The sequence below is a fragment of the Leuciscus leuciscus genome (assembly GCF_965113295.1).
Source record: "Leuciscus leuciscus genome assembly, chromosome: 17".
NCBI lineage: Eukaryota > Metazoa > Chordata > Actinopteri > Cypriniformes > Leuciscidae > Leuciscus > Leuciscus leuciscus.
In genome coordinates, this window is record NC_138741.1 from 11358205 (window position 1) to 11383358 (window position 25154).

Here is a 25154-nt window from a genome sequence, read left to right on the forward strand (position 1 = left end):
AGAAAAAAGATAATTATATGGAGGCTTCTTTACTCGTATTATTTTGCAATGGTTGTTCTGTTAGACATTTGTCCATTCTCAAAGTGTTTTGCATCTGATTGTATTTTTTCTAGAGGTTGTGCAGTTTATATAAAAGGATTTTTGATGTAGGCTATGTGTGTGTGCCCTGGTAAACCCTACATTTTGGGGACAAAATGTCATCACAAAGTGGCAATATCCGAAATCCTTGTCCTTGGGGGGACAATTTTTGGTCCTCATGAGGAAAACAGCTTATAAATCAAGTTGTGCTTTTTAAAAAATGTTAATGTAAAAATGCATAAAGTTTTGTGGTGGGTAGGTTTAGGGTTAGGGTTATGGTTAGGGGATAGAATGTACAGTTTTTACAGTATAATATGGAAAGATCCCTAAAACATGAAAATCCAACATATTTGTGTGTACCTTAGCTGTAGATAAATGCTGTAGATACTGTAATAAAGTAAAATATTTCTGTACATGATATTACAGTAGGATAATGCACTGTATTTGGTATAGTATAATAACAGTAATATACTGTTAAAATACAGCAAGTGGCTGAATTTAACACACAAAAAACTACTTCTGAACCATGTTTTGGCATATTGGTGTAGGAATAACTTCTGAAGCTAACCAGCCAAACCTTGACCCCCTGTGTGAAGGTGACCCAGAATTCCTTGGGACCACTCAGCCACCTGTTTCCAGTGGTGGTACATTAGCCCAGCTCAGCCTGTATGATTCCCCACTACACCACAGCTCCACCTCTCATTTGTCACGGCACGAAGACAGACGGCTCTATCACATTGCCCGGGTGAAGGTTACCAACAACAGACTCCAACAACTACTATCCATCTCTTTTCAGTAATACTCCATCACTTGTACATTTGAAAGCACTGTAACATGGTGCATGAATTCAAAGAAGTACATCACAATAGTCCTGCACAGCTTGGCTCGACGTAATGCTAACATCACAAGAAATGTGATTCTTCACACTTAGAAGGTGGAGGCAGATTTTCCACACTGCCAAATGAAAACCACATACAATTCTAATTGCTTTCGCCCTCAATTAGATAAGGGCCCTCAAAGGTTTCAATAAGGAGGTTTAAGGATATGATGTTTGTAGGATGGTATGAATGTAAGGGAGGGAAGAGAGCGGTTCAGGTCACTGACGAGGGAGCGGGATGCAGCGCCGGCACACATGGCTCAGGGACTGAGGGACTCCGACAGATGGAACCTGGTGGGTGACAAACAATTAACAAACCTACAAGAATAGCTAGTGTGACGCTGCTCACGTAGGCACCAGAGAAAGAGAGAACGCATCGAGACTGACACGACGAGAGCTGCTTTTATGTTTTATGAGAATGCTTTTAGCGTCACTTCACACGTTCAGAGGTTTTTCAAAGTTCAAATTGATGCCACTCACTGTGCATCCTAATCAAGTAAGAATCATCATCGTCTTATCGTACGTAATTGACTTGATCATAGTATCTCTCCAAACGATTATAAAAATGAATATGTAATTAGTCATCAGCGTTTTTCTAATTTGCTTCCCTTTTTCTTCAAGTGTCCCAGCAGTGTCGCAAGTGTTCCCCAGAACGCATTACAGAAGATAACATGTTTTACTGCTCAGCGTTCAACAGTTTTTTTTTTCTCTCCCCGTTTTCACACATATAAGGCGCAGCATGTTCTTCAATCTGCCCTCATTAACAGAATATCTGTAAGGGGATTTTACCATGTCAGTGACCTAGTAGACTGAACTGGGATGTTATAGACGCGTGTGTGTTTGTGTGAGCACATCTGGAGTCTAGACTCAGTGGCTCTGTGGGCAGGACCATATCTCTCAGCTGCATCAGGCCAAGAGCCCAGTGCTGTTTACTTAGGTGGCACAAAACTATAATTTGTTTGAACATTCAGATGTATTGCGCTCTTAGTCTGTCTCTTGCCTCACCTCCCTCTGCCCCCTCTGAGAGACGAGCGGTCTCCTGTAAAAGCTGCTCAGATCTGGAACCAGTGTTAGGGGCTCGGTTCAGCTGAACCCTCGTATTCTGGTGTCATTGACTGTACTTTCTTTATGTTTGATCCCAATGAGGTCAATACATTTAATTTTTTTCCATCCATCCATCCATCCATCCATCCATCCATCCATCCATCCATCCATCCATCCATCCATCCATCCATCCATCCATCCATCCATCCATCCATCCATCCATCCATCCATCCATCCATCCATCCATCCATCCATCCATCCATCCATCCATCCATCCATCCATCCATCCATCCATCCATCCATCCATCCATCCATCCATCCATCCATCCATCCATCCATCCATCCATCCATCCATCCATCCATCCATCCATCCATCCATCCATCCATCCATCCATCCATCCATCCATCCATCCATCCATCCATCCCAAAATAATAATAAAAACACTTACAATATGAAAAAAAAGACTAATTTAAGAAAGAGTTTTCAAACGGCCATTACCATATCTAAATTTTAGCTCCGAAGGCTTCCTTAGCACTTGCACACACAGTGATACAAACAGTAACAATGGCGTAAATTTTACTCTATAAATTCAAGCCCGAGTCCTTATTCTTTGAAAATGCATGGAAAGTGGATTTGCTTTCACAGCACAGAAAATGGCGTCCTCTCGACATGTCGACAACATGAACCAATCTTTTCCAGGCCTCAGCTACAACTACAGTGTTTGAGGGCAGGTAGATGGTAGATGTGTATCAAAGTAGATGTTGGCAGGCAGCCAATGAAGACCATGCGTGGGCATTATGCTAATTTGTTACAAACCACATAGGTTTGTGCAGGAAGTAACACTGGAATTATTTCAGGCAGTTCAGAATCGGTTCTTTATTTTGGGAGGCAATAACTCAATTTGTTGTGCACTTTGATTTTCTAAACTTTGCAGACCTTTTACATTTACAATTACAGCTGTATTACACCGTAAAAGAAAGGTAATATCCCAAAGAGCATAATAGGGACACTTTAATGTTCACACAACGCTCATCAGAAAAGTATTGAATTAATTTATTCACTCCTTCAGAAATGTGACTATTATCCAAAATTAATGACATTAATTATGTATTTTGATGTATTAAAAGGTCCTTGGGTTAAGGTTAAGTATAGTCTGGTTAAACTGGTTCTAGCACAGCATAAATTCCAAACAAGGGAAGGGGATTGTGGGAGGCCTTCTGTAACTACTTAATCCCTGCCGCCGGACCAAGAGAGTGCAATCATAGCCAAACACACTTTGACCATAAATTCTAACCTTTCATTCCCATCTAAATCTTCAGCACATTTATTGTATTAACAGTCGTCTTTAGAGATGCCGGTCATGCTTGTGCTGTTTGTTTTAATTAATGTGTTTGTGTGTGTTCATGTGATAAAAGACTTGCAGGTTAGCTGAAGTGACAAATCCTAATGAATTTCCTTCAGAGGAATTACAGTCGCTCAACCAAGCAGTCTCTCGGCGGAGGGTGGGCCTGTGTAAAGTATCTACTTCACTGGGAGTCTTCGCCGGCTTTATTGGACTCTTTCAGTGGGCCGCCACTTCTGATTTATATCTGTATGCAGTGCAGACACAATGTACACACTGGGCAAAATTACAGCCCCACTATTTCTTAAGGAGTTAACATAATTGGGATGAATTATGAATAGAATAAAACAGATCTTGCCTTTGGATTATGTGGAAGGAATGTTGCCTTTTAACTTCTAAGTCAATGAATTAAACATTTATAATACACCGGGATGAAATGTGCTGATAAAACGTAACAACCTAAACACTAGTGTTGAGGGTTTTCCACTACCTGACCACCAACCTGTTTGTTGTTGCATGAGTAGACAGTTTGAATTGCTCATGGACTCTTGCAAGCAGTCTATTGATCACATGCACACTTAAGTAATGCCTAAATAACATTGGTGTATTAATATCAATGACCTAATAAGGAGTAACCCAACTCTTTGCCTTTGGAAAAGCTGCAGTCCTTCTTAAAACTCTGTCATACAAGCCCTTAATCCTCCAACTATATAAGCAATGGAGGTGCTCTACTGTACTCCCTTAATATTCTTTTTTATGTTTTACGAGGTTTTTAAGAATGTTTTAAGAAGCTATGGAGATTTTTGACCTCATTTTGGTGTACACCCTTGAATTAGTTTAGCAGTGTGTAAGGATGTGTCGTCATGTTTGCTCCATATTGTGTATCTCCTCCTGTACAGTCATGTTCCTCATATTGGTCATCGTCTGACCTAATGACCTCCAAAAGATGTCTGTATATGACATTACTGATGCCCTTTTATGTATAATAGATCCAAGAAGAAGTTTGATCCAAGATAAATTTGATCAAAGAAATGAGGCATTAAAACAGTGATAGAAAGGCATCAGTAAATATAATAAAGACAAGAATAATTAGAGTCATACCGTCTGGAGAGGTGTGAATGGATATGGGGCTGTGTGGACAATAATAAGTATTCATTTATAAAATGTCTTTCTTCAGCAGAAGAAAGAAATTCATACAGGTTCAGAACAACTTGAAGGTGACAGAAATATATGTGGCATGGATTTCACAATATTTTATATATATATATATATATATATATATATATATATATATATTAAAATATGAATTGTAAATCGCTTTATAATGGCAGACTGATTAGGACACAAAATGAGATATTTAAATGGACAATGTTCCTAAATACCAGCAATTGAACTGGTAATGTTTGATCCGGCAATCTGCCCAGCTATTGTCTTTATTTTATTTTTATTTTTTATGTCATATTGCTGTATATTAGACTGAAGTAGGCCCAATATTGATCCAGTGAGCTAATCGGATATGTAGGCCATCTCAGGGCATCTGCGTCTCAGAGACTGGAGCCTCTCTCTGTATGTTTACTCTCTCAGGGGTGTACAGCAGGGCACCACTCTCAGCCCACCAAAGATGAGGGTCATAAGAGCTCTCACAAAGATTCATGGTGATCCAAATCAAAGCAGAGCTCTTTCACTGTGAGAGGATTAGAGCTTGCAGAATTATTGCAATGAAAGGTCCATTAAGTAGAACCGTTAATCATTTTAACGAAAATTATGAGTGTAAACTCAGTTTTGTGAGAAAACTTTTGTGAATTGAATGACCAAGGTTATCACCGGTTATTATAATGTTTTACTTAACATTTTAACTGTGGATGAAAACATGTAGATTTTTACATTATCTGTGAGTGGTGCTAGACCTCCAAAATGATAGGGTGTTTTGGGTGGTTACCACCCTGATCGCACACATACGTCGCAGAGACTATTTTATGTGTTTTTTCATCCGAAATATGAATATGTCTCTAAGACGTTTCCTGTCAGATTTTAAATAGACATTTGGAAAATGTTTACGATTTAACGTACATGTAAAACTGTTTTTTTAACGATGTTCATCAGATGTTTGTAAATAAACAGATTACCAGTTGAAGTGGAGATATACGTGTGATTGTAGCCTATTGCGTTTATACAGTTTCTAAAATGTTCTAAATAGTTTTTAGTTTGGTACGTGTCACGCTTGGCAATAGTATTCAGCGCATGAAGACAATGAACTAGAGGAAACAGTCTTTAATTCAATAATCCAAACACCAGGAAACTCAGGAGTAAGGACAACCAACAATTGACGAATCCGAACAATGAACTCTGGAAACACAGGGCTTAAATAACAAGGAGAACTAATTAACAAAACAGGTGAACAGAATCAGTTGCTGAGGGAACAAACTAGGAAACCAGATCAAATCATGACAAGGAGACAGAACAGAACTAAGGGTACGTTTACATGACAATGATGTGCTTAAAACGGAGAAGTTTGTCCTTTGGACGACACCATTGTCAAAACGATCCCCATTCCCACGGATAAGCGAAAACGACTAAAAACCCTGTATTCTGCTGCCAGACCATTAGATGGTGATGAAACACTATAGACTTAACAGTGAACACATACTACGCATGTGCATGACGTCATCGTCTTCTTCAGAGATTCGCGTTTTTGCTGTTTACACAGAGACCGTTTTCAAAAGTTTGAGTTTTCAGGCACCCAAAACACCGTCGTCGTGTACACGAACAGCAAAAACGTATAAAAGGTTTTACGTTTTTAGTTGAAAACAATGTTGTGTAAACAGCCCCTCAATCAAAACACACTGAACAAAACCATGAACTTGATACTATGCTGTTGCTATGCCCAAAAAATATTGATTTTCCAACCAATCAGAAAATAAGAAAATTACTATTTCATAAGATGTCGATGTTTGTATGATGTGATTTGTATGGAAACTGTATGGAAATCTATATTTATTTGGCAATGAGAGTGTGTTAGATCTTCTGGTCCCTAAATATGACTTGTGATCCTCCTTCTATTTAAGTAAATCCAATTTTTTTGACCATCTTATCATCTGACTAGCAAAAAAAATCATATTTCAAATCACCTGCATAAGGGCCTCCTCACCAAGGCTCTGTCCCAAGGCCATAATATGCACTCGTGGTCTTGCAAACTTAACTTGGCCGCCGCATGTCCGTTAAGCACACAAGACCGTAGGGTGTCCCATTTGTCATTTTAGGTTTCAGAAGGATGCTTTGTGGCCAATATGCTCCCTCGATGTGCACTTTTGCCGAGCCCATGAGCTCCGCAGCAGAAAGTTGTGAGGACTTCTATTTGTGACAGGGCCCAAGCCGAATGACTTAAGGTATAATTCATGACTGTAACACAAACAGTGCAAGAATAGTTATACACCAAAGTTGAATACTTAAAACCGGTATGAAACTATTGTGACGTATAGCTGAATGAAACAGCTTCTCCAACAAGAAAAACTGTTGGGCGGGGCTTGATTTTGTCCTTGGGAATTGATTGGATGGTTGTGGTTTGCTATTGCTGTGATGTCATGTGAGTGACAGGTTGTCCCGCCCATAAACACATCATCAGGGAAGAGAAGGGATGTCACTGCGGAGGGAGGGGAAGATATTTTGAGCGAGGGGAAGATATTTTGATTAAAAATGATTAGGGCACATGAAGAAATAATAATGATGTGCACAGATAAATAAATACTGCAATATTTCATAAAAAATAAAACTTGTCAGTTTTGATTTCATGCCGACTTTAAGTTTAGGGGTTTGTTCAAATCCCAAACCCTTAATTTGAGCATTAGTAATAACGCCAGCAAGCAACAAAACTAACTATCATGTTTCATTTGTCATTAATCATTTTGATTCTAACAAACTGCATCAGCTTGTTTATCATTCTTAAGTCACAGTTCCATTAAAGAGCTGATTAAACACGCTCTGTCCATGTTCACCTGGGTCTGCTCTCTGTTTTGGACGGCCTTCCTATGTTACATTCACTCCTGGTATCCTCTGTGCTATTTAGCTTACAATAACAAGAGTCATTTAGCAGGCAGATTCACAGGGACTGCAGCCAAAACGTTCTCCGTGGAGTATTTTCCTCTCACTTGTACTTAGGACCCCGCTCTCAAAGGTCCTGCCTCAACACACCGCACAAAACCCCAAGAAAAGGTCTGCAGTCTCTCCCCAGAGGCACCAGACATATCTCCTCCATCTCCTCTCCACCACACTACCAGCATTGACTGAGACACCAGCTCTGAGAACATAAAGATCTATGTCGTAGTAACATAATATGCACACACACATATTTCCCCCGTGCCTGCCCTGTCTCAGCGTGGATTAGCGCTGGTTTGTCTTCTGTGAGTGAGAGGCTGTTTAAAGTGGAGACAGTGTTCTGCCTCTGCTGCTCTCTTCTCATGCGTGACCCTCATGAGCTGAGTGAGGGTCAAATGGCGGCTGAGCTTGAAGTACAATATCTGCTGGAGGAGGGAAGACCGATACAGATGGAAGCGAAAGCAAGAGGTCAGTTTCTGAGAGCACATATATGCATGTACAGACATAGGAATGTGTTTGGATAATTAAGTCATAATTAAAATGTATGAATGGCATTGATTTAGCTAATCAATTATCACCAAGTAGCAAGTAGTTAAGCAATATTTGCAATTACTTTGAACCATTTTTGGTGGATGTATGAAGTCACTTCCCCTCAATTTCACACAGGTGTCCTAACAGAGTAATCACAGGTGTAGTTTATCATACAAACTACTGTATGGGAATGATCCACTTTAACTTTAACAATCCCAAAACAGAGCATTTTCTGGAATTCTAAATAAATTTATCAGATAACATGACAAGTCAATGGCAAATAGTAATAATGAAAATGAGAATAAAAATGATTGATATTAGTAGTAGTATTGTTATTAGTGTTACTATTATTCATGTTTGTATTAATGTTGGTATTTATATGTTTTTAAATGCTTTTAAAAATTGCTTTTAAAAGCTATTTAATATCTCTGAAAATGCCATGTGTTGTAACCATAATTTAAAAAGTAATAACATACACCTTTCTTTACACCTTGAATACATGTAAGTGTACACGTCATCCTCATAATATATATCTGTCAAGGTCATTTTCTTTTTACAAATATCATGAATTCTTAATTCATAAATAGGTTAAATTAATAGATGCAAATAAAAAGTAATTGACCTTTACATATCAAGCACAACATCCATTTATTCTACTGACCTGTAGCTATGCATGTTTCATAACACTTCACAACACATTTACATGACACTGGCATAAATGTATGTGTTTTTATGCCTTGTTTTTCACGCCTTTATATTTTTAGTTTACTGTTATGCATGTTGTTGTTTTTTCTTTTGGTTTTCTTGAAATATTTGTAATCCTTTGCCCTTCCCTCTCAAGAAACTAACAGCCTCTTGGCAGGTCGTCTGTGTGAAAGCAAATTTGGATGGATATGCAATGTACTATATTCAATTTACATGCCCTCAGTTAATAGTTTATGCATTTGTAAATGTGTAGGAAGATGTGTTACTGACAATAGTTCTGGTCTATTCATATGCAACCTGTGACACCTTAAAGCAGACTTCTGGAAGCTGGTAGTAAATCACACTGGCAAGAGTATCACCAGGTCTTTGTGTAAAAGACCGGAGGTCACGGACGCTTAAAAATGAATGATGAAATTGCATATTTCTCTTTTTTTCTTTTTCAGACAGCATGAAACTGGAAAGGAAGACTGCAAACCTGACTGAAGTAGTTGAGAGACACTCAGCACATGGCACACGTCAACTCAAGATGTTGGGAGCTGTCAAAGCACCACTATCTTTAGCATGACAATCTCACCCTTCTGCACAGAGTCTGCACATGTGTGGATCTCTTGGAGGGCGCAGCGCTCCTCTCTTCTCTGCTCTTTTCATCTCCTTTGCCTCCTTTCATTTCTAGCACGCCTCATGTTGAGCTTTGTTTGCAAGCCAACACGGTGAGGTTCACACCCAGGGAGGTGGCAGAGGAACAGCAGGCAGAAGCTCTTTTTAAACATGGCACTTGCGGGTGTACAGCGGCCCACCTATGTGGAAACATCGAGGAGACGTTAACCTGGGTCAAAACCGAAAATGAAGATGAAAGCAAAGCTTTGGGAAGCATGTTCACTCTCTGCCCCATCAACCCCATGTTTGCACAAACACCATCTGACCACAGCACCTCAAGATGGCCCTCATGACTGTAAACAAAGGTTCTGATAAGTTTGCTTTTTTAAATAGATAATCCTGAATATTTTTAATAAGATACATAGATTATTCTCTCAAAATCCTTACTCATGTTCAGGTCATATGGAGTAATTTTTTTTATTTTGTGACCTGAATTTTCATGACAATTAGTTTTCTTTAAATTCCCATTATTGTAATGCAAAACAACAATTATATATGGTGGTAGTGTTTGTAGCTGTCTTTATTCATGCTGATTTCAATAAATAAATAAAAAATCACAAATTATTATTTTACTGCATAAATGTGTTTTACTGTCATTGAAAAATCTAACTGGAAAATTGAATGCAAAAAATAAATAAAAAATCCCTTTTTATTTTGGTGTGACCTGGCCATGTTTTTGTGAGATCCACCCATCACAATAATTATAAAATGTGACAAAAAAACTGCAGAAATAAGAGAACTGATTGCCATATTACCTAAATGCCATGCAGACAAAGACCCTCAAGGACTATGAAACGCTTAGTAAATGTCTGCCCTCAATTTGTATAATGGTTTCTAAACTTGACCCGATGTAAAGGCTGCATGATGAGAATTGGATTTAATTGTGTGTGTCAGTTCACCATGGGTTGCCAATTACGAGCACATTTGGAAGAAATGCTGTCAGGAACTCGTGGAGACTGAGTGACATCAGAGACACGGGGCAAGTGCACCAGTGTCAGAGTAATTAGCATTAATTTAAAGTTGCTGAGCAAAGACAAATGCACCAGAATGTAAGCAAGTACAATTGATGCTAGACCTGTTTTAATTGATTACTGATTACAGACCCCCTCCCCCCTTATACATGCACAAACAAAATTAGCCTATAAAATTTCTGGTAACACTCATGTGATACCATGTTCAAGGCCATTATAAAATTATACAGGCCTGTAATGGCCTGTAATGACGTGGTTTGACCAGTGGGGCACTGTAATACTGTAATGCAGCCTTCCTGAATGTAATTCAACAGAAGAAGAGCAGTAAATAAATTTGATTTTGACTCTGTTTAATGTACCGTGAGACATCAATATATCACCTCAGTTCAAGCGGCACGTGAACTGATCATCTCTTTCTCTTTTCTACTGGTTATAGCACCAAATAAACATGAATCACAATGGATGTTGAAATATACAGTACAACTTACTAAACTGAATCATGCCTCATGTAATCGCTCAATCAGTGTTTCATGGTGGCCGAGAGAGCTCAACGCGCTGCAACTGAAGAAAACACATGCAAATAGAAAAACACCTGCAAAAAACCCCCCAAAAAAACATCATCAGGTTCACAACACATGTGCTGCAAATACTCCACACAACCAAATACAGAAACGCGCTGCAAACGTTCACAATACAACCAAATACATAAACGCACGCTATGCCCTACTCCCTTCGAAGGCGGCAGAGCCCTTGAAGTGGGGACTTTGGAGTGAGCAGGGCACTTGTGTGCCATCATGTAGCCATTTGGATTGACTGAACTCTGAGTATTTTTCAAAAAATATACAGTGTATAACATAATCATATTTTTAGTTATTTTATTATTTACTTTTAGAAAAACATATGAAATTGTATCTGAATCAGTTGTTTATTTTAACCTTTAATATTATAGTAATGTTCCAGCTGACTGGGTTCCCTGTATAGCCTAGTTCATAGCATTTTTAAAAGTTTTTTCCTTGAGAGAAATGATGTACTGTACCTTATCATGTATATATCCAAATTAATTGATATTGCAAGCTTATGAATATAACTTTGTGTCAATGCCCAGCCTTATTAAAAACACAATACCAGTCACTGTAGCAGTTGGACTCTTGATGACTTCTGAGGAGGACAGAAAACCTGAAGGACATTGGTCTATTCAGTTGGCTCGAAGTTCATTAAAAAGAAATTTTCAAAAGCTGAAGTGATTTTTATGTTTTATTTATTAGTTATAGGTAGTATAACTCAATATTTTAACTAATTGCAAAAGCTGGATAATCAAAGCCTACTGATTAATCAGTGAATAATTGTTGATTAATTGTTCTAATCATTGTTAGATTAATCAATTATCAAAATAGTAATTTGTTGCATCCCTACTTTAATAACCAATGACACTAACTTTGCTGCATTGACACTGTTATTGAACTGAACTGAATTGAATCAACATTGAATTGACTTGAGCTGCATAATGACACGTGTCTTCTGTTGAGCTGCTTAGCTGAATTGTCATTTCATAATTTATTAAATTTTCACTGCATTGACACTGTTATTGAACTGAACTGAACTGAATTGAATCAACAGAACTGAATTGAGCTGAATAATGACTATTGTCTTCTGTAGACCTTCTTTACAGCATCATTTGAGTTTGTCTTATATCTGATGAATTTTCCATCATTGATCCTTATTTTCCTGTTAACTAATTTGAAGTTGCTTTGAAACAATCTGTATTGTATAATATGCTATATAAATGTTTCTTGACTTGACTTTAATACGACTCAGATGATAAGTGTGTATTATAAGGCATTACAAAAAGCCATTTTTTCATAACACCTTGATATTTAGCTCTTAACATTCTCGTCTATGTCAGTGGCTGTTAAATGAAATATTTTTCTGATCCACTGCCAACTACTTTCCCTACAAATCACCATCGCAGCACACGATCGGACAGCTCTTGATATTCGTCTCATAGCCGCCTGGCTCGGTTATACATATTTGATCAAACAGCTGATATGAAGCAATAAACTCTCATGATGATAGTATTTATTCATCCCTGTAATGATCAGCCCCTGTTTAAATTGCGCTGGAAGGCCACATGTTATCAGTTGCTGATGGGGACAAAGGCAACAGTGGGTGCAGATGTTGCCTCTGGAAGCCGGGGAGCATGGGCCGCCCCGGCCCTGTGGCAACGCGGAGCCCCAGCTGGGGGAGAGAGAAGGAGCACATTCATCTCTCCCTCTCCGGGGCCTCGCGCAGGTACCCTTCCACTGCCAGGCACGGGGGATGAAAGGCTGTTCCACAGATGTCACCTGCTGAGGTTCAGTGGCCCTCGCCAGCAAATGTCATGTTTGGCAGCTGGTCCGCAGCTCTCTCCCCCACCAGTTGTTGGCAGAGAGGCTCCTAAAGGATGCGAAAGATGCTTGCACCGGGGGCGTCCTAACGGGACAACATTAAAGAGAGTTGTTGGCTCCTGTCTGTCATAGTACATTAACCTTGTCCTGTTTTCTGCTCTCTCTAGGGCTGGAGGGGCCGTGGTCCTTCTCCTTCTCTCTCGCTACGCTTCCCTCTTTTAAAATATGCCTCACATTCCCCAGCAATCTGTCGTGCTGCATCTGTCCTGCATGGCTGTAAGGTCAGAAAAGTTTTACACCGTTTTACACTTAACTAAATTGTTTTTGCTCCTTGTTCAGTTTACTTAATTAAAATGAGCTGTGAAAGAAATCATCTGTGAAAGAAAAAAGAAGATATTTTGAGGAATGTTGGTAACACTTTCAGTTCCCACTGACTTCCAATGTATGGGCAAAAATACAATGGAAGTAAATAGGAATCCAAACTGATTAACAACATTCCTCAAAATATCTTTTTTTCCTGCAGAAGAAAGAAACTCAAGTTCGGAAAACCACGAGGGTGAGTAAATGATAACAGAATTGTAATTTTTTTGGATGCACCATCCCTTTAAATATGAAAAATGGCAGCTAATTATTTTGCACTGGAACAACATTAATAATTTTTGTTGCGCTAACTGAAAGTGGATTGGGAGGTTAAATATTGAAATTAAATGTGTGAGTTTGAGAAAGAATGAAAATAGAGGATTTGTTAGTATTTAATGTTCTAGTATTTGTGAGTTTAGAAGAGTTCCAGTTATGTCTCTGGGGTTACTATTGTGCTGAAGAGTGGAGCTTTTGCATGGAAGTTTAGCATAGTTTAAGTTTAGCATAGTTGCTATAATGTGGGCTATTGCTAACTAGTTAAACAGCAAGAGATTTGTTGAATTACTGTTACGAGTCTAATTTTAGCGCTCAGTTCAGTTAGGGTTTTATTACACAAGGTATCTGAGTTGAGGTCATTTTATGTTAAGAAAACTTAACATACTGATTTTTTTCCCACCAAATGAGTTAAGAGCAAACCTGGCTACACAGCCGATCAGTCAACTCCATCACACAGTTATCTGTCAAGAAAAATTAATGGGTTCAGTTCAGAGTTCAGAAAAATCATGTATAGATCCGGTCGTGACAAACAGTTATGCTATTCATTAGGATGTGCTACCATCGTTATTGTCATGTCCAATAAAGTATTGGCTGTGGGACAGGGTTAACTGGTTTGGGGGGGGAAATTCACACAAATCTCACACCATCTACATTTGAATCAAGTTAAGCAAAATGATTATTATTTTTTAAATGTAGGTATTTTATGCCCATTTTTATGCACTGTTTTATAGCTGTCCAAACATTCATAACATTTCGGAAGCCAATCTAACCTACAGTATTAATGCATCTGAATTTCATTTCCAAAATGATTCAACATCCTTCCTTAATGAGGGCAAAAAAAAATGTCATCGTCGACACAAAACTCAGCTTATTATCTTACATGTTGCTGAGAAGGCAGACGATGACATCATTGATCGGACGATGACAACAACTCACTGCACTGTCACTTTGTAGAATATCCCATGATGGGTTTTTTGTTTTGTTTTGCTTTTGTATCACTCACCTTTAGAGGATGTGTGTGAGAAATGACAGATTTGATAGGGCTGTGCTTGTCTTTTTGTCAAGCAGGGCGGACATGACTAATCTAAGCCTGCCATCTGGTTAAAGACATGGCCCCTGCTGTCGCCTGTATTTCCCATGACTCCTCACCGCTCCTCTCCCTGCAGAGACATGTCCGGAGAGGTCAGAGGTCAACCCCGTGACCTGCAGAGAGGCGTTTCTCCTGCTGCTCAGAGGTCAAGTCCCCTCTGTATCCCACCATAGCCTGAAAGATGTCAAAACACACCTCTGCACGGGTTTTAATATCTTACAAGGAAAGGTGGAGTGCATGGTGCTTGTAGATAGATAGATAGATAGATAGATAGATAGATAGATAGATAGATAGATAGATAGATAGATAGATAGATAGATAGATAGATAGATAGGGGGAGAGCGGGGCACAAAGTAACGCTTTTTGACTTTCTCAGTTTGTGTAAATCTAATTAGGGTTCAGAGTATTTATTTTTTTCCACATTAATTTCACACATGTCTAGTACAATTATGTGGTTTTATTTTATTAATACAGTATATACTTTTTTCTTGATATACCCCGAAAGAGTGGAAGTGAAATGTGACAACATGCCCCATAGGTGGGGTACATTGTAACATGTGAGGGGCACATTGTAACATGACCATATGACAGCTCAAAATGTTATCTGATCTAATAAAAAAATATACAAGACAAACTAAAATATTTTCTAAATAAAATACAATTATTAACTTTTTCATATAAAATAATGCCATTTTTTAATAATTAAATATAAACTCATTTTTGAGTTTTGACTACGAACACAGGAAAACACAGCTATACAACATAGTTCAAAACAAATAAATAATTAGTAATTTCTGAACATCGACTCTCAGTCTTTATTCGCCTATTTCTCATGTTTTCTCAATAGAATTAATAAAATGATAGAATATAATAGCATATTTCTAGTAGGGGCACATTGTAACGCAGTGTGACAACATGCCCCACCTGCACAACTGGGATTTAAACCCGGCTAGTGTCTTCTGCTAGTTAGCGAAGCATTAAAGAACTATCTCAACTGTTAAATAACATATTGGAGATTAAAATAATATCAGATTTGTCTAATTTTAAATAAACACAAAAAATAGAGATGAAAAATTAACTTAAGTAAGAAATGTACTTTTGCTATGGTTTAATAAATGTCTGGATGTCTTCCAAAACAAAATTAATTTTGGCGCATTTTTTTCTCTATATAGTGTGAAATGGCAACTAGTAAATACACCAAGTTTCGTCATGCTAGCATGTGTGGAAGTATTTAAAACAAGTGTGTTACAACTAGCCCCGCGTTACGTTGTGCCTCGCGCTCCCCTAGATAGATAGATAGATAGATAGATAGATAGAGATTGATTGATTGATTGATTGATTGATTGATTGATTGATTGATTGATTGATTGATTACATTCAGGGTTTAAGGACAAAGATTTAGTAGTAGTCTAGATTTAGAACATGAGGTAACTTTTGGCAATGCCAAGAATCATTACAGACAAAAGTATTTTACAATATTCATACAACATGGCAATGACATCATTTCTTTTCCTTTTTGGCTTGGGTGCACATCATTGTTTTGCCTCCCACATTCACTATTTACAAGGAAATAGAACACACAACACTGTAAAAGGAATTTAAACATTCATTCTTTAAACAAAGAATTCATTCCCATATTGTTTCAATGTTTCACTGTACAGTCTCGAAGGTCATGTTAATGATAAATAGAGGAGTATTCATTTCACTCCTGCACAGATTCCATTGGCATTGAGTTGTCTTTTGTTAATGTTCATCTCGGGTTCATCAAGATTTTTTTTGTGCATTCTTCAGAGACTAGAGAAGTTTGGTAGGTAGCTTCAAAAGCCTAAAACAATTCTGTAAGGTTTGTTATGCTTTCTGTAATTGTACTTCCAATACAAGCCATTTACATAATACTTGAATAATAATTAATTCATTAATTAATTCAAATGAATTAGAAAAAAAAAATACAGAAAGCACAAAGGTCCAACGCCAAACATGAGCTTATTTGTCATGGAGTGACTTCCAGAAATAAATGCTAATAAATAACTTTATTTTTAGCGATTCAAAGAACATCACCTACATCTTTACCATGGGGTCGCCGTATGAGTCAGAGCAAGTGTTTGTAAACCATTTGTTGAGTGATTTAGGCATGAGCATGTTTAGGGAATATTCAGTGGATCATCCGTGCTCTCATAAAGCACTTAAAAATGTAAATGAAAATAGTGCTCTGATCCTGAAAGGTAACATTTGTACTATCCAAAGCTTTTAAACACATTATTGAACAAAAAGGAACTGTGAGAGGAATAGAACAATACCCTGGAGATTTTGTGTGCAATTATGATCATCAGTGATAGACCTCATTCTCTTTCAGTGTTTGCAATTAGGCTCCAGCTGCTGGGAGCTGCCCTGTCCCGGTAAAGAAGCCTGCTATCACCTCCCCCTGGTGCAGTTACCCATTACAACCCCCCATCACGTGTGCTAGAGAATCACAAAATACAAAGAGATGTGGAGAAAGTCTACTCTTTATGCAACTACTTTACGCATAAATTATTTGTTCTTATTGTGAATTATGATCTGAATACAGCATGTTCCCCTGGTATAACATGATTTAGCCAAGTGGGACATGTTCCTGGATCAACATCTGTTGGTGTTTGAACTTCATTTCTGTTAAATAATCAAAACCATAACACTTTTCCAAACTCAAACCATAACCTAAAGGCTATTGTAGATTAAATCTGATTTGTTAATCCACTTTCCGGGCAGAGAGGTCTAAAATACACGAACAAAGCTATCCGTTAGCATTTCTATTTTATATATTGAACTATAATGAAATGTTAACAATAAATTTGTTTATAAATGAATTTCGTCAGAACACACAGCTCATTTTGAATGGCTGCCAGTGGAGAAACAAGCTGTTTATAGAACCGGTCCAACTCAACTCGCTCTGAACTGGATTCGAACCGGGGTCTCTGGCGTGGGAGGTGGGCGCGCTAACAAGGAAGCTAAAGGCCGCAGCCGCTAGTGTCAGTCGCTAGTGTGCCTGTCGAGGCCATGGGAGTGAGGTTTACACACACAGCTCTTACTGGCCTACGTCTGTTACATTTAGAACCAGAGTTTATAGTTATAACATATACGCCTGGTTTCACAGACAAGGCTTAAGCCTAGTCTCTGCATGTTTGAGCTGTTTTAACTGAAAGCAACTTTTATTACAGACAAATTAAAATATGTCAGTGCCATTGTTTTGTCTCAAGATGCAAATGCAAACCAATAATGTCTTTGTTTTTTTCTTTCTCAAAAGCATGTTTATAAAAGCTACTTACATTTCCTAATTTAACTAAGACCTAATCCTGGCTTAATCTAAACCCTTGCTGTGAAACCAGTGTTGTTTTTGGCAGCCCTTTTAGTTTTAGTCTTAGTCTTTTGGACGAAAATGCTTTTTAGTTTTAGTCACATTTTAGTCACTTATAAACTTGATAGTTTTAGTCAAGTTTTAGTCTACGAAAACACAAAAAGGTTTTAGTCAAGTTTTAGTCAATTTTAGTAAAAAAAAAGAAAAAAAAAGTAGTCTTTAACAAATTAATTTAGGTTAAAAAGTATTGGAAATGGGCTTAGGTTTGACAGGTTGTAGCAAGTGTTGCAATTCGAGTGTTGTAACTCAATTCAATTTGAGCTACTACAACATTGCACACAGATAAAGTGGTAACAGTGGAATCACTGTTTTACTCCAAAAAAGCCAGGAATAAAAACATTCTTACTTTGGCAATTGTGGCTTTATTATATAATTAGTTAAATAATCATTTATGTTATAATTGATGTTATAATCTAAGTTATATAATAATTATATATTACTTTGTACCAATTAGCCTACTAAACTAATGCTCGGACACACTCGGTCTCTCTCGCGTACACTCGGTCTCTCTCGCGCGGAGACTCACTCGGTCTCTCCCGCGCACTGTCGCTCGCTCGCGCAGTTCGTTTCGCTTTTGTCCAGTCCGGCGCCTCATATCGAAGATGTGTGGCGAGTGACTAGCCGCAGCCGCAGGTGTGTTGTTGTTGTTGTACGGAATCTGGTGCGCGGCATGGCGGCAGCCGGGTGGTGGGCGTACCCAAAACAAGGAAAGGAAGCGGCAGCATTGCTGATCCTTTTTTAGCTCAAAACAGACAGATTTCACGCAAAATAGGCAGAAATGACATGCATTGTGAACGTCAGACTTATAATCATTTTCGTTCCGTCTCGTCTCGTCAACGAAAACTCGTCATGTTTTAGTCACCTTAGAGCCATTTTTAGCTAGTCATCGTCGCGTTATCGTCATAAAAAAAAGGTGCGTCAACGAAATCATTTCGTTATCGTCATCGTTGACGAAAACAACATTGTGTGAAACCAGGCCATAAAGTACCAGCAGGGGTTAACAAGCATGCTAACATGCTAACCTTGACCCCTTGGTTTGATCACATTATGGGAGTCGCACAAATTTTCCCGCCGAAGATTCTGTATTCACTTTCTTCTGAATTCTATTTTGCTAATTGCTTGTTATCTTTGAAAGATAGAATGCATTCATGTGAAAAATATCTCACAAAAAGGATTTCATCTTATTAAAATACTTTCTGCTTTGACTGAACAGCCTTACCCTTTTTTACCCCTCACCAACAGGTCTGGCATGTCCTTGGTAACACGTTGTTGTTATTCTGTATTTGCGGCCCAGGCAAAGAGCCTTCACATGTCTGAAATTCCCAGGTCCGTGTGTTGCCAGGCTTCAGCTGCGTATCGAGCGGCAGGGAGGTGTTCGCTATGGTGACAGGCTCCTCTCTCCTACAGAAACCTGCTCACCGTGGTCGTCCATTAGTCATAATGGCGTGGAGGCACATCGCTCTCATGCGCTATCTTGAAGCGAAATAAAGGAAGCAGGTGTGGGCAGGAAATTAATGTAAATCCATCAGTGTTCAATTAGGCCTGCACACAAAACAAGAAGGGGGGAAGAGCATCCAGCTCCAAACCAACGGCAGCCCCTTTTCTTTGTGCGAACACAGGCCGCCTTTCACTTCATCCGTCTCTTTATGCCGGAGACAAATGGAGCTAACTTTAATTATGAAAAAATAGTTGTATGAATTTTCCAGGTGCAGCTCTTTTCGCGAGCAGCCGCGGTGGAGTTTTTCACCATTTGGCTGTCAGCGTGGTGTCGTGTAATTCTGTATGTGTGTGTGAGCGTGAGTGTGTGCCTGGAGGGGCAGAGAGCATTGGCCCTCGGTGCACAGCCTGAAAAAGCACTCTAACCTAATTTGTTTCTAATTACAAAAACAGGAAGTGCACCTGCCATATAGCAGGCCTCACTGGCCCCAACCAATGCAGAGAGCACAATGGACTTTTCAACTGTTATTGTTGTTATTATATTGGGAGAATTACTTTAAAGAAACTTTTTGAATGTGTAGCATTCTGATTTCACGGTAACAAAACAGTACATTGATTTATACATGGGGAAAAGGCATCTGTAAAGGCTGATTATGTTATAAACAGGCATCTAGACAACACATTAACATGTTTTCAACATAAATAATAATAAGAAATGTTTCTTGAGCACCAAATCAGCATATTATAATTTCTGAAAGATAATGTGACACTAAGAGTAATGACTGTTGAAAATTCAGCTTTGCCATCACAGGAATAAATTAAGCTGTATTTTAAAATATATTAAATATAATTGATGTGTTAAAAATATATTATATAATTAAATATATTAAAATGGAGAACAGTTATTTTAAATTGTAATAATATTTTACAGTATTACACACATACATGGAACAGAGCCTGTGAGGGCTATTGTGCATTAATGTAATTATCACCCACCAGAAGAAAGTTCTGATTCATTGGAATAGCTTAAATGAAGTGTCACAGCTCATGTAGTCTATGAGAACATTACAAATCTGATGTAACTACACTTTGAAGAAGAGAATAGAAGTGACCTACATCTCACCTGACGACAGAAAGATTTTTGCCAAGTCTGAGGCAAGAACATATGAGCCAAAATCGCAGGGTTTTGTTTTGAGATCTTACACTGATTGCTAATTAGCACATGACATCAGCAAAGACCAACGAATCATTTAAACAGATAAACAGACAGTGAAAGTCAACGAACATGAATATATCACGTTTCAATCAGTGTGTTACAGTGATATCAATGAAAACAAATCCAGTTAGGGCTGGCGCAGCCGCACCGCTGAGGTCATTGTTTTTCATCAGCGTATATGAATGGTAGTTATGGCTCTACTTGCTCAAGTATTCCTATGGCATCACCGAATGGATGCTGTTAGATTATAACAGTCGCAGGGACAGCTAATAGCTCTCGCTTCGCACGAAAACAGTTAATCGTCAGTCACGCTAAGGTGATATTGATGTATTAGAAGATTATTCATTCATTCAGCATTTGAAGAACTCATCAGAGACACGCTGTTAATTCCCACTGTGAGGTAATAGAGTGGAATACAGTTTGTTTTCAGTGGGACCGGGTTGTGGGGACGTTGCCTGAAGGTTGTATCTGGCTTTAATTGCTTACCAAGGGCATATCTGAGCACTGAGAGAAAGCTAGAGCGACTCACCGCTCACATCTATTATCAAAGGCCATGGGAAAAGGGTCGCCAAACAGTCGTGCCTGTCAGGCCTTATCAACAGACAAATCCCCACTGGTGTTAATGGCCGGGCTTTGTCTGCCTTTCATTACATTAACTAACAAGGCAGGAGCTTGTTCCTCTAATGTGTCACTTCCTGTTGCACGCTCCTCTCAGGGCAGGGGGTTAGATGGCCACAGCCGGAAAAATTCCACAGATCAGAGGAAACATTAGCCTGCCTCTTTACTAACCCTAAGGACTGAAGGGCGTGTGCCAGGGAAACGCTGTGCCCTTCTCCGGAATGCACTGTTCCTGAAAAGCCGCGGTTTTGGATACTGTTCCTGCACTAATCCTTAATTAGATTATCCAACGAATAAATTGACACGATATCTTCTTATTCACGCACAAGCACGTTTCTAATTTGGAAAGAGACTATTGCTAGCACAACAGTACAGCGGTTTCCCCACATGAGTTTTGAGCAAGCAACTTTCATCTTAGAGCATTAGCGCCAATACTGGCCTAATGCGATAGCAAATTTAACAGGAGCTTATGGAGGATTCTTGCATTGCAAGCAAGAGGGCTATCTAAGCGGAGACAGAAGCCACGAGAGCTGGCGGCTGCGTCGGTGGTGGGTTGCAGGGGGGAAAAGCCTGTTTGGCAGTCTAGCTGCTCGTAGAAGGAGCAGGTCAAGTTATTGGCGAAGAAAGTGCTGTGTTGCTATGGCGACGGGAGATTTTCTTTCCTAGTGTCCCGGGGTTAGGGCGCCATCAGCAGTGTGAATGTTGCTTAAAAAGCAGCGCAGTTCAGCCCCTAATCGCCCCCCATTTATTTTTGGGCTCTGTAAAGTCTGCCTCGGGCTGCACAACAAGAAATCAGGAAATACAGCTGTGAGGACAGCAAAACCGCAGAAGACGCAGCCAGAGTGCATAAATACGTTCCATTCAGCAGTTCCATTAATAATTTACAGCAACTGACAGCACAGAATCGGAGGGGATGTTTATCATTTTCAAATCGTTAAGAAACCATCAAGTAGTTTGTTGTTTATTGGTTCCTATTATATAATCGTATTAGTGAGTGAAATAAATTTAATTCGACAGGAATGTTGATGAAATTTGGCGATCGTGAAATTTCCCTCCAACCTTGATTAAATCTTTACTGCACTGAAGACAAACCTCAGTATTTCTTGTCGGACACATTGCGTTCGGCATGAAGGAGGGGGTGGAAGGGGGAGGGTCTACAATATGGAAAGGAAAAAGTCTTGGCAAGCGCAATTAGCGCATGTGGATTTACGGTGCCAAAACGACTTTATTTATGTTTGAATGGCAGTGCTCAGTTCAGGTTGGCACAGATTGTCAGCCGTACTCGCTGGCTTCTTCCACCCATCACCATGTCCCCGTGGTGTGCCCTCACCTCCTGCTCAGAGTCTGGAAAGCGGGAAGAGGCCAGTTAACCCCCGGTCTGTGCTCTAATAACCAATCATGAACTTATGTTTGAAATATGAAGCATGCACTCAACAAAGTCGGAGAAGGTATTCGGTCACTACGTCACACTAAGGATATGCATGAGTCATCCGATAACTTCTTTGGCTCAGTTTTTCTTCTTCTTTCTCGTGTCTGGTCTACTTTCGCCTCCTCTGTGTTGCTTGTTCAGGCGCCTGCCAGGACGATAAACGTAGTCATTCGGTGCAGGAAGGGTCAAACTGACACATCTGTTATCAGTTGAAAATAGTGTATGAGAGCATGTTCCAGTGTTACCCATTCCAGATCATTCCAACTTGGCATTTTATATATACGTATAATTTATACTAGTATGTTTTTATACATCGCGGCCAAGTTTACAGCCTTTAAAGGAAGAAAGCTCTTTTACCGTGGGCCTGTGGAGTGAGGATCTGTAGAGGCTCAACTAAAGATCATGACCGCCTGGGATCCTTCAGCACGCTGCAGCTGGTGGAGGGGTGAAGGAGGAGAGAGCGGCCCAGCCCTGGCAGCCTTAGCAGGAACAGATAACAGCTGATACTGGGACTAATTTGGTAATGTGCAGTACCACTGGATGACGTGAGTTGCGGCCTGGTGGTGCTGCTGATAAAAAGCATGCCAGCAGAGATGAGTCCTCCTTGGGATGCTATTCGTGTTTTTGTGAAGTGGATATATGTGTATGTCTGTCCACAGACAGGGCGGCCATTTATAAAGCTACCTCAGGATTGGTTGCTGAAGTGCCTTTAAACGTTGGTAAGACTTGCCAAATGTTCAATGTTCCTATACCTTTGATTTAAAAAAAAAAAAAAGTAGTTTATCAAGCTGTTTATGTATGCTCCAGTCATTTTTATTTGATCAATATTAATTCTTAGATTCATTTTTGATTATTTAGATACATTTTTATATTAGAGTCCAATTCTCACTTTTAACTATAACTCTTAACTATAACTTTTGCCTCAGTAAACTCCTAATGACTGCTTATTAATAGTTAGTAAGGTAGTTGCTAAGTTTAGGTATTGGGTAGGATTAGGGATGTAGAATATGGTAATGTAGAATAAGGCCTTAATATGTGCTTTATGAGTTCTAATAAACAGCCAATATCCTAGTAATATTCATGCTAATAAGCAAATAGTTTATAGTGAGAATTACCATATAAATTTTTCAAGTAACTTATTATTAAATGATATATTAATACATAATTAAAAATAGCATTTTAGTGTTGCATCCTTAAATAAATGCAAACATTTTATAAAAATAAAATAATCTGAATTGTTTTTAATATTTCAATATTATTCATTTCAGTCAACTATTATAATTTCAATTTTGTGTGTGACTCGCGTTTATGTTGCAGTTGTCAACAAGCTGGATGTATTAAAGGGATAGTTCACTCAAAAATGAAAATTCTGTCATTTATTACTCACCCTCATGTCATTCCAAACCAGTAAGACTTTCATTCATCTTCGGAACACAAATGAAGATCTTTTGAATGAAATCTGAGATATTTCTGACCCTCTATTGACAGCCTACGCAACCACCACTTTCAAGCCCCAGAAAGGTAGTACAGACATTAAAGTAATCCATGTGACTCCAGTGGTTTAACCTCAGTGTTATGAAGTGACACGAGTGCTTTGTTTGCGCAAAAAACAACAAAATATTCATTTCCAACGTGCATTCATGCAACATCTGCTCTCACATCAACACAACACACATGGTGCTCTCGTGAACCGGAACTGGAGATTAATATTTTGTGAATGAAGTGGTCAATTATGTTTTTTTGTTTTGTTTTGCAAACAAAGTACTTCCGTCACTTCATAAAATTGAGGTTAAACCACTGGAATCACCTGGATTTTTTATTTTTATTTTTTATGATGTCTTTACAACCTTTCTGGAGCTTGAAAGTGTCAGTTGCGTAGGCTGTCAATGGAGGGACATAAAGCAATCAGATTTCATCAAAAAGATCGTCATTTGTGTTCTGAATTTTCTTTTTTGTGTGAACTAACCCTTTAACATTTATTTACATGCATTCTTCAACATTTACAGTATTCAATTTTTTTTTAAGTATTCTATTTCATTCTATGATTTCCTCGACTACTTTATTCTATGATCTCCTAACAATCTCAGTTTAACCACTGTGAAATTGCTCACTCACAGGACATTCATTTGCAGAGCCATTCTAATTCTTTTCTGATGGGCACTGGCTTTGCATTCAGAGCCAGAAAAAGTATTATGTTAATAAATGATACCGCTGGAAGAGTGAGAGTTTGGAAATATACAGGGATAATAATAACAGCATCTGGACTCTGGACAGTGTTATTACCATTTAAATTAAGGCCCTTGAGCTGAGAGCCTCTCAAGTGAACAATCTTACAGTTAACTAAGCACACATGAAACCACGAGGCCTGTTTCTCCCAGTATATTTTTAATTTATAATTTTTTTCACATTGAGGTTCATTTTAGGATTACTCCCAACACAGCACGGCACAGAGTGCCATGATAAAGATTTATATTTTGGATTATTGTACCATATGTTCACATTGCCTGTTTAACCCACAAAAAGGGGAAGGCATTATGTAAATACCACGGTTGTCAAGGGTGACAGATTGACATTACCCGACAACAATACTCAACCCGCTCTTACGGCTGAAAGAGGCCGGCCTGTCTCGATGTAAATAAACCTAAATAAAAACTG

General features: G+C 38.8%; 1 protein-coding gene and 1 long non-coding RNA gene across 2 annotated transcripts in view; both read left to right on the plus strand.

Annotated features, from left to right (window-relative positions):
* The window catches only part of LOC309479309 (uncharacterized protein), a 103606-nt gene extending 88898 nt beyond the window's left edge, over positions 1 to 14708 (plus strand). Inside the window, exons 2-4 of the mRNA XM_082143373.1 lie at positions 12850 to 12963; positions 13206 to 13238; positions 14387 to 14708. Coding sequence (XP_081999499.1) covers positions 12850 to 12963; positions 13206 to 13238; positions 14387 to 14401 — 162 coding nt within the window. The 3' untranslated portion in view covers positions 14402 to 14708. The remainder of the gene's footprint in view (positions 1 to 12849; positions 12964 to 13205; positions 13239 to 14386) is intronic.
* On the plus strand, positions 7112 to 9738 carry LOC309479836. Its single transcript, XR_014199447.1, has 2 exons — positions 7112 to 7902; positions 9114 to 9738. It is a non-coding gene; the product is annotated as an uncharacterized lncRNA (long non-coding RNA).
* Positions 14709 to 25154: the final 10446 nt, after the last annotated feature.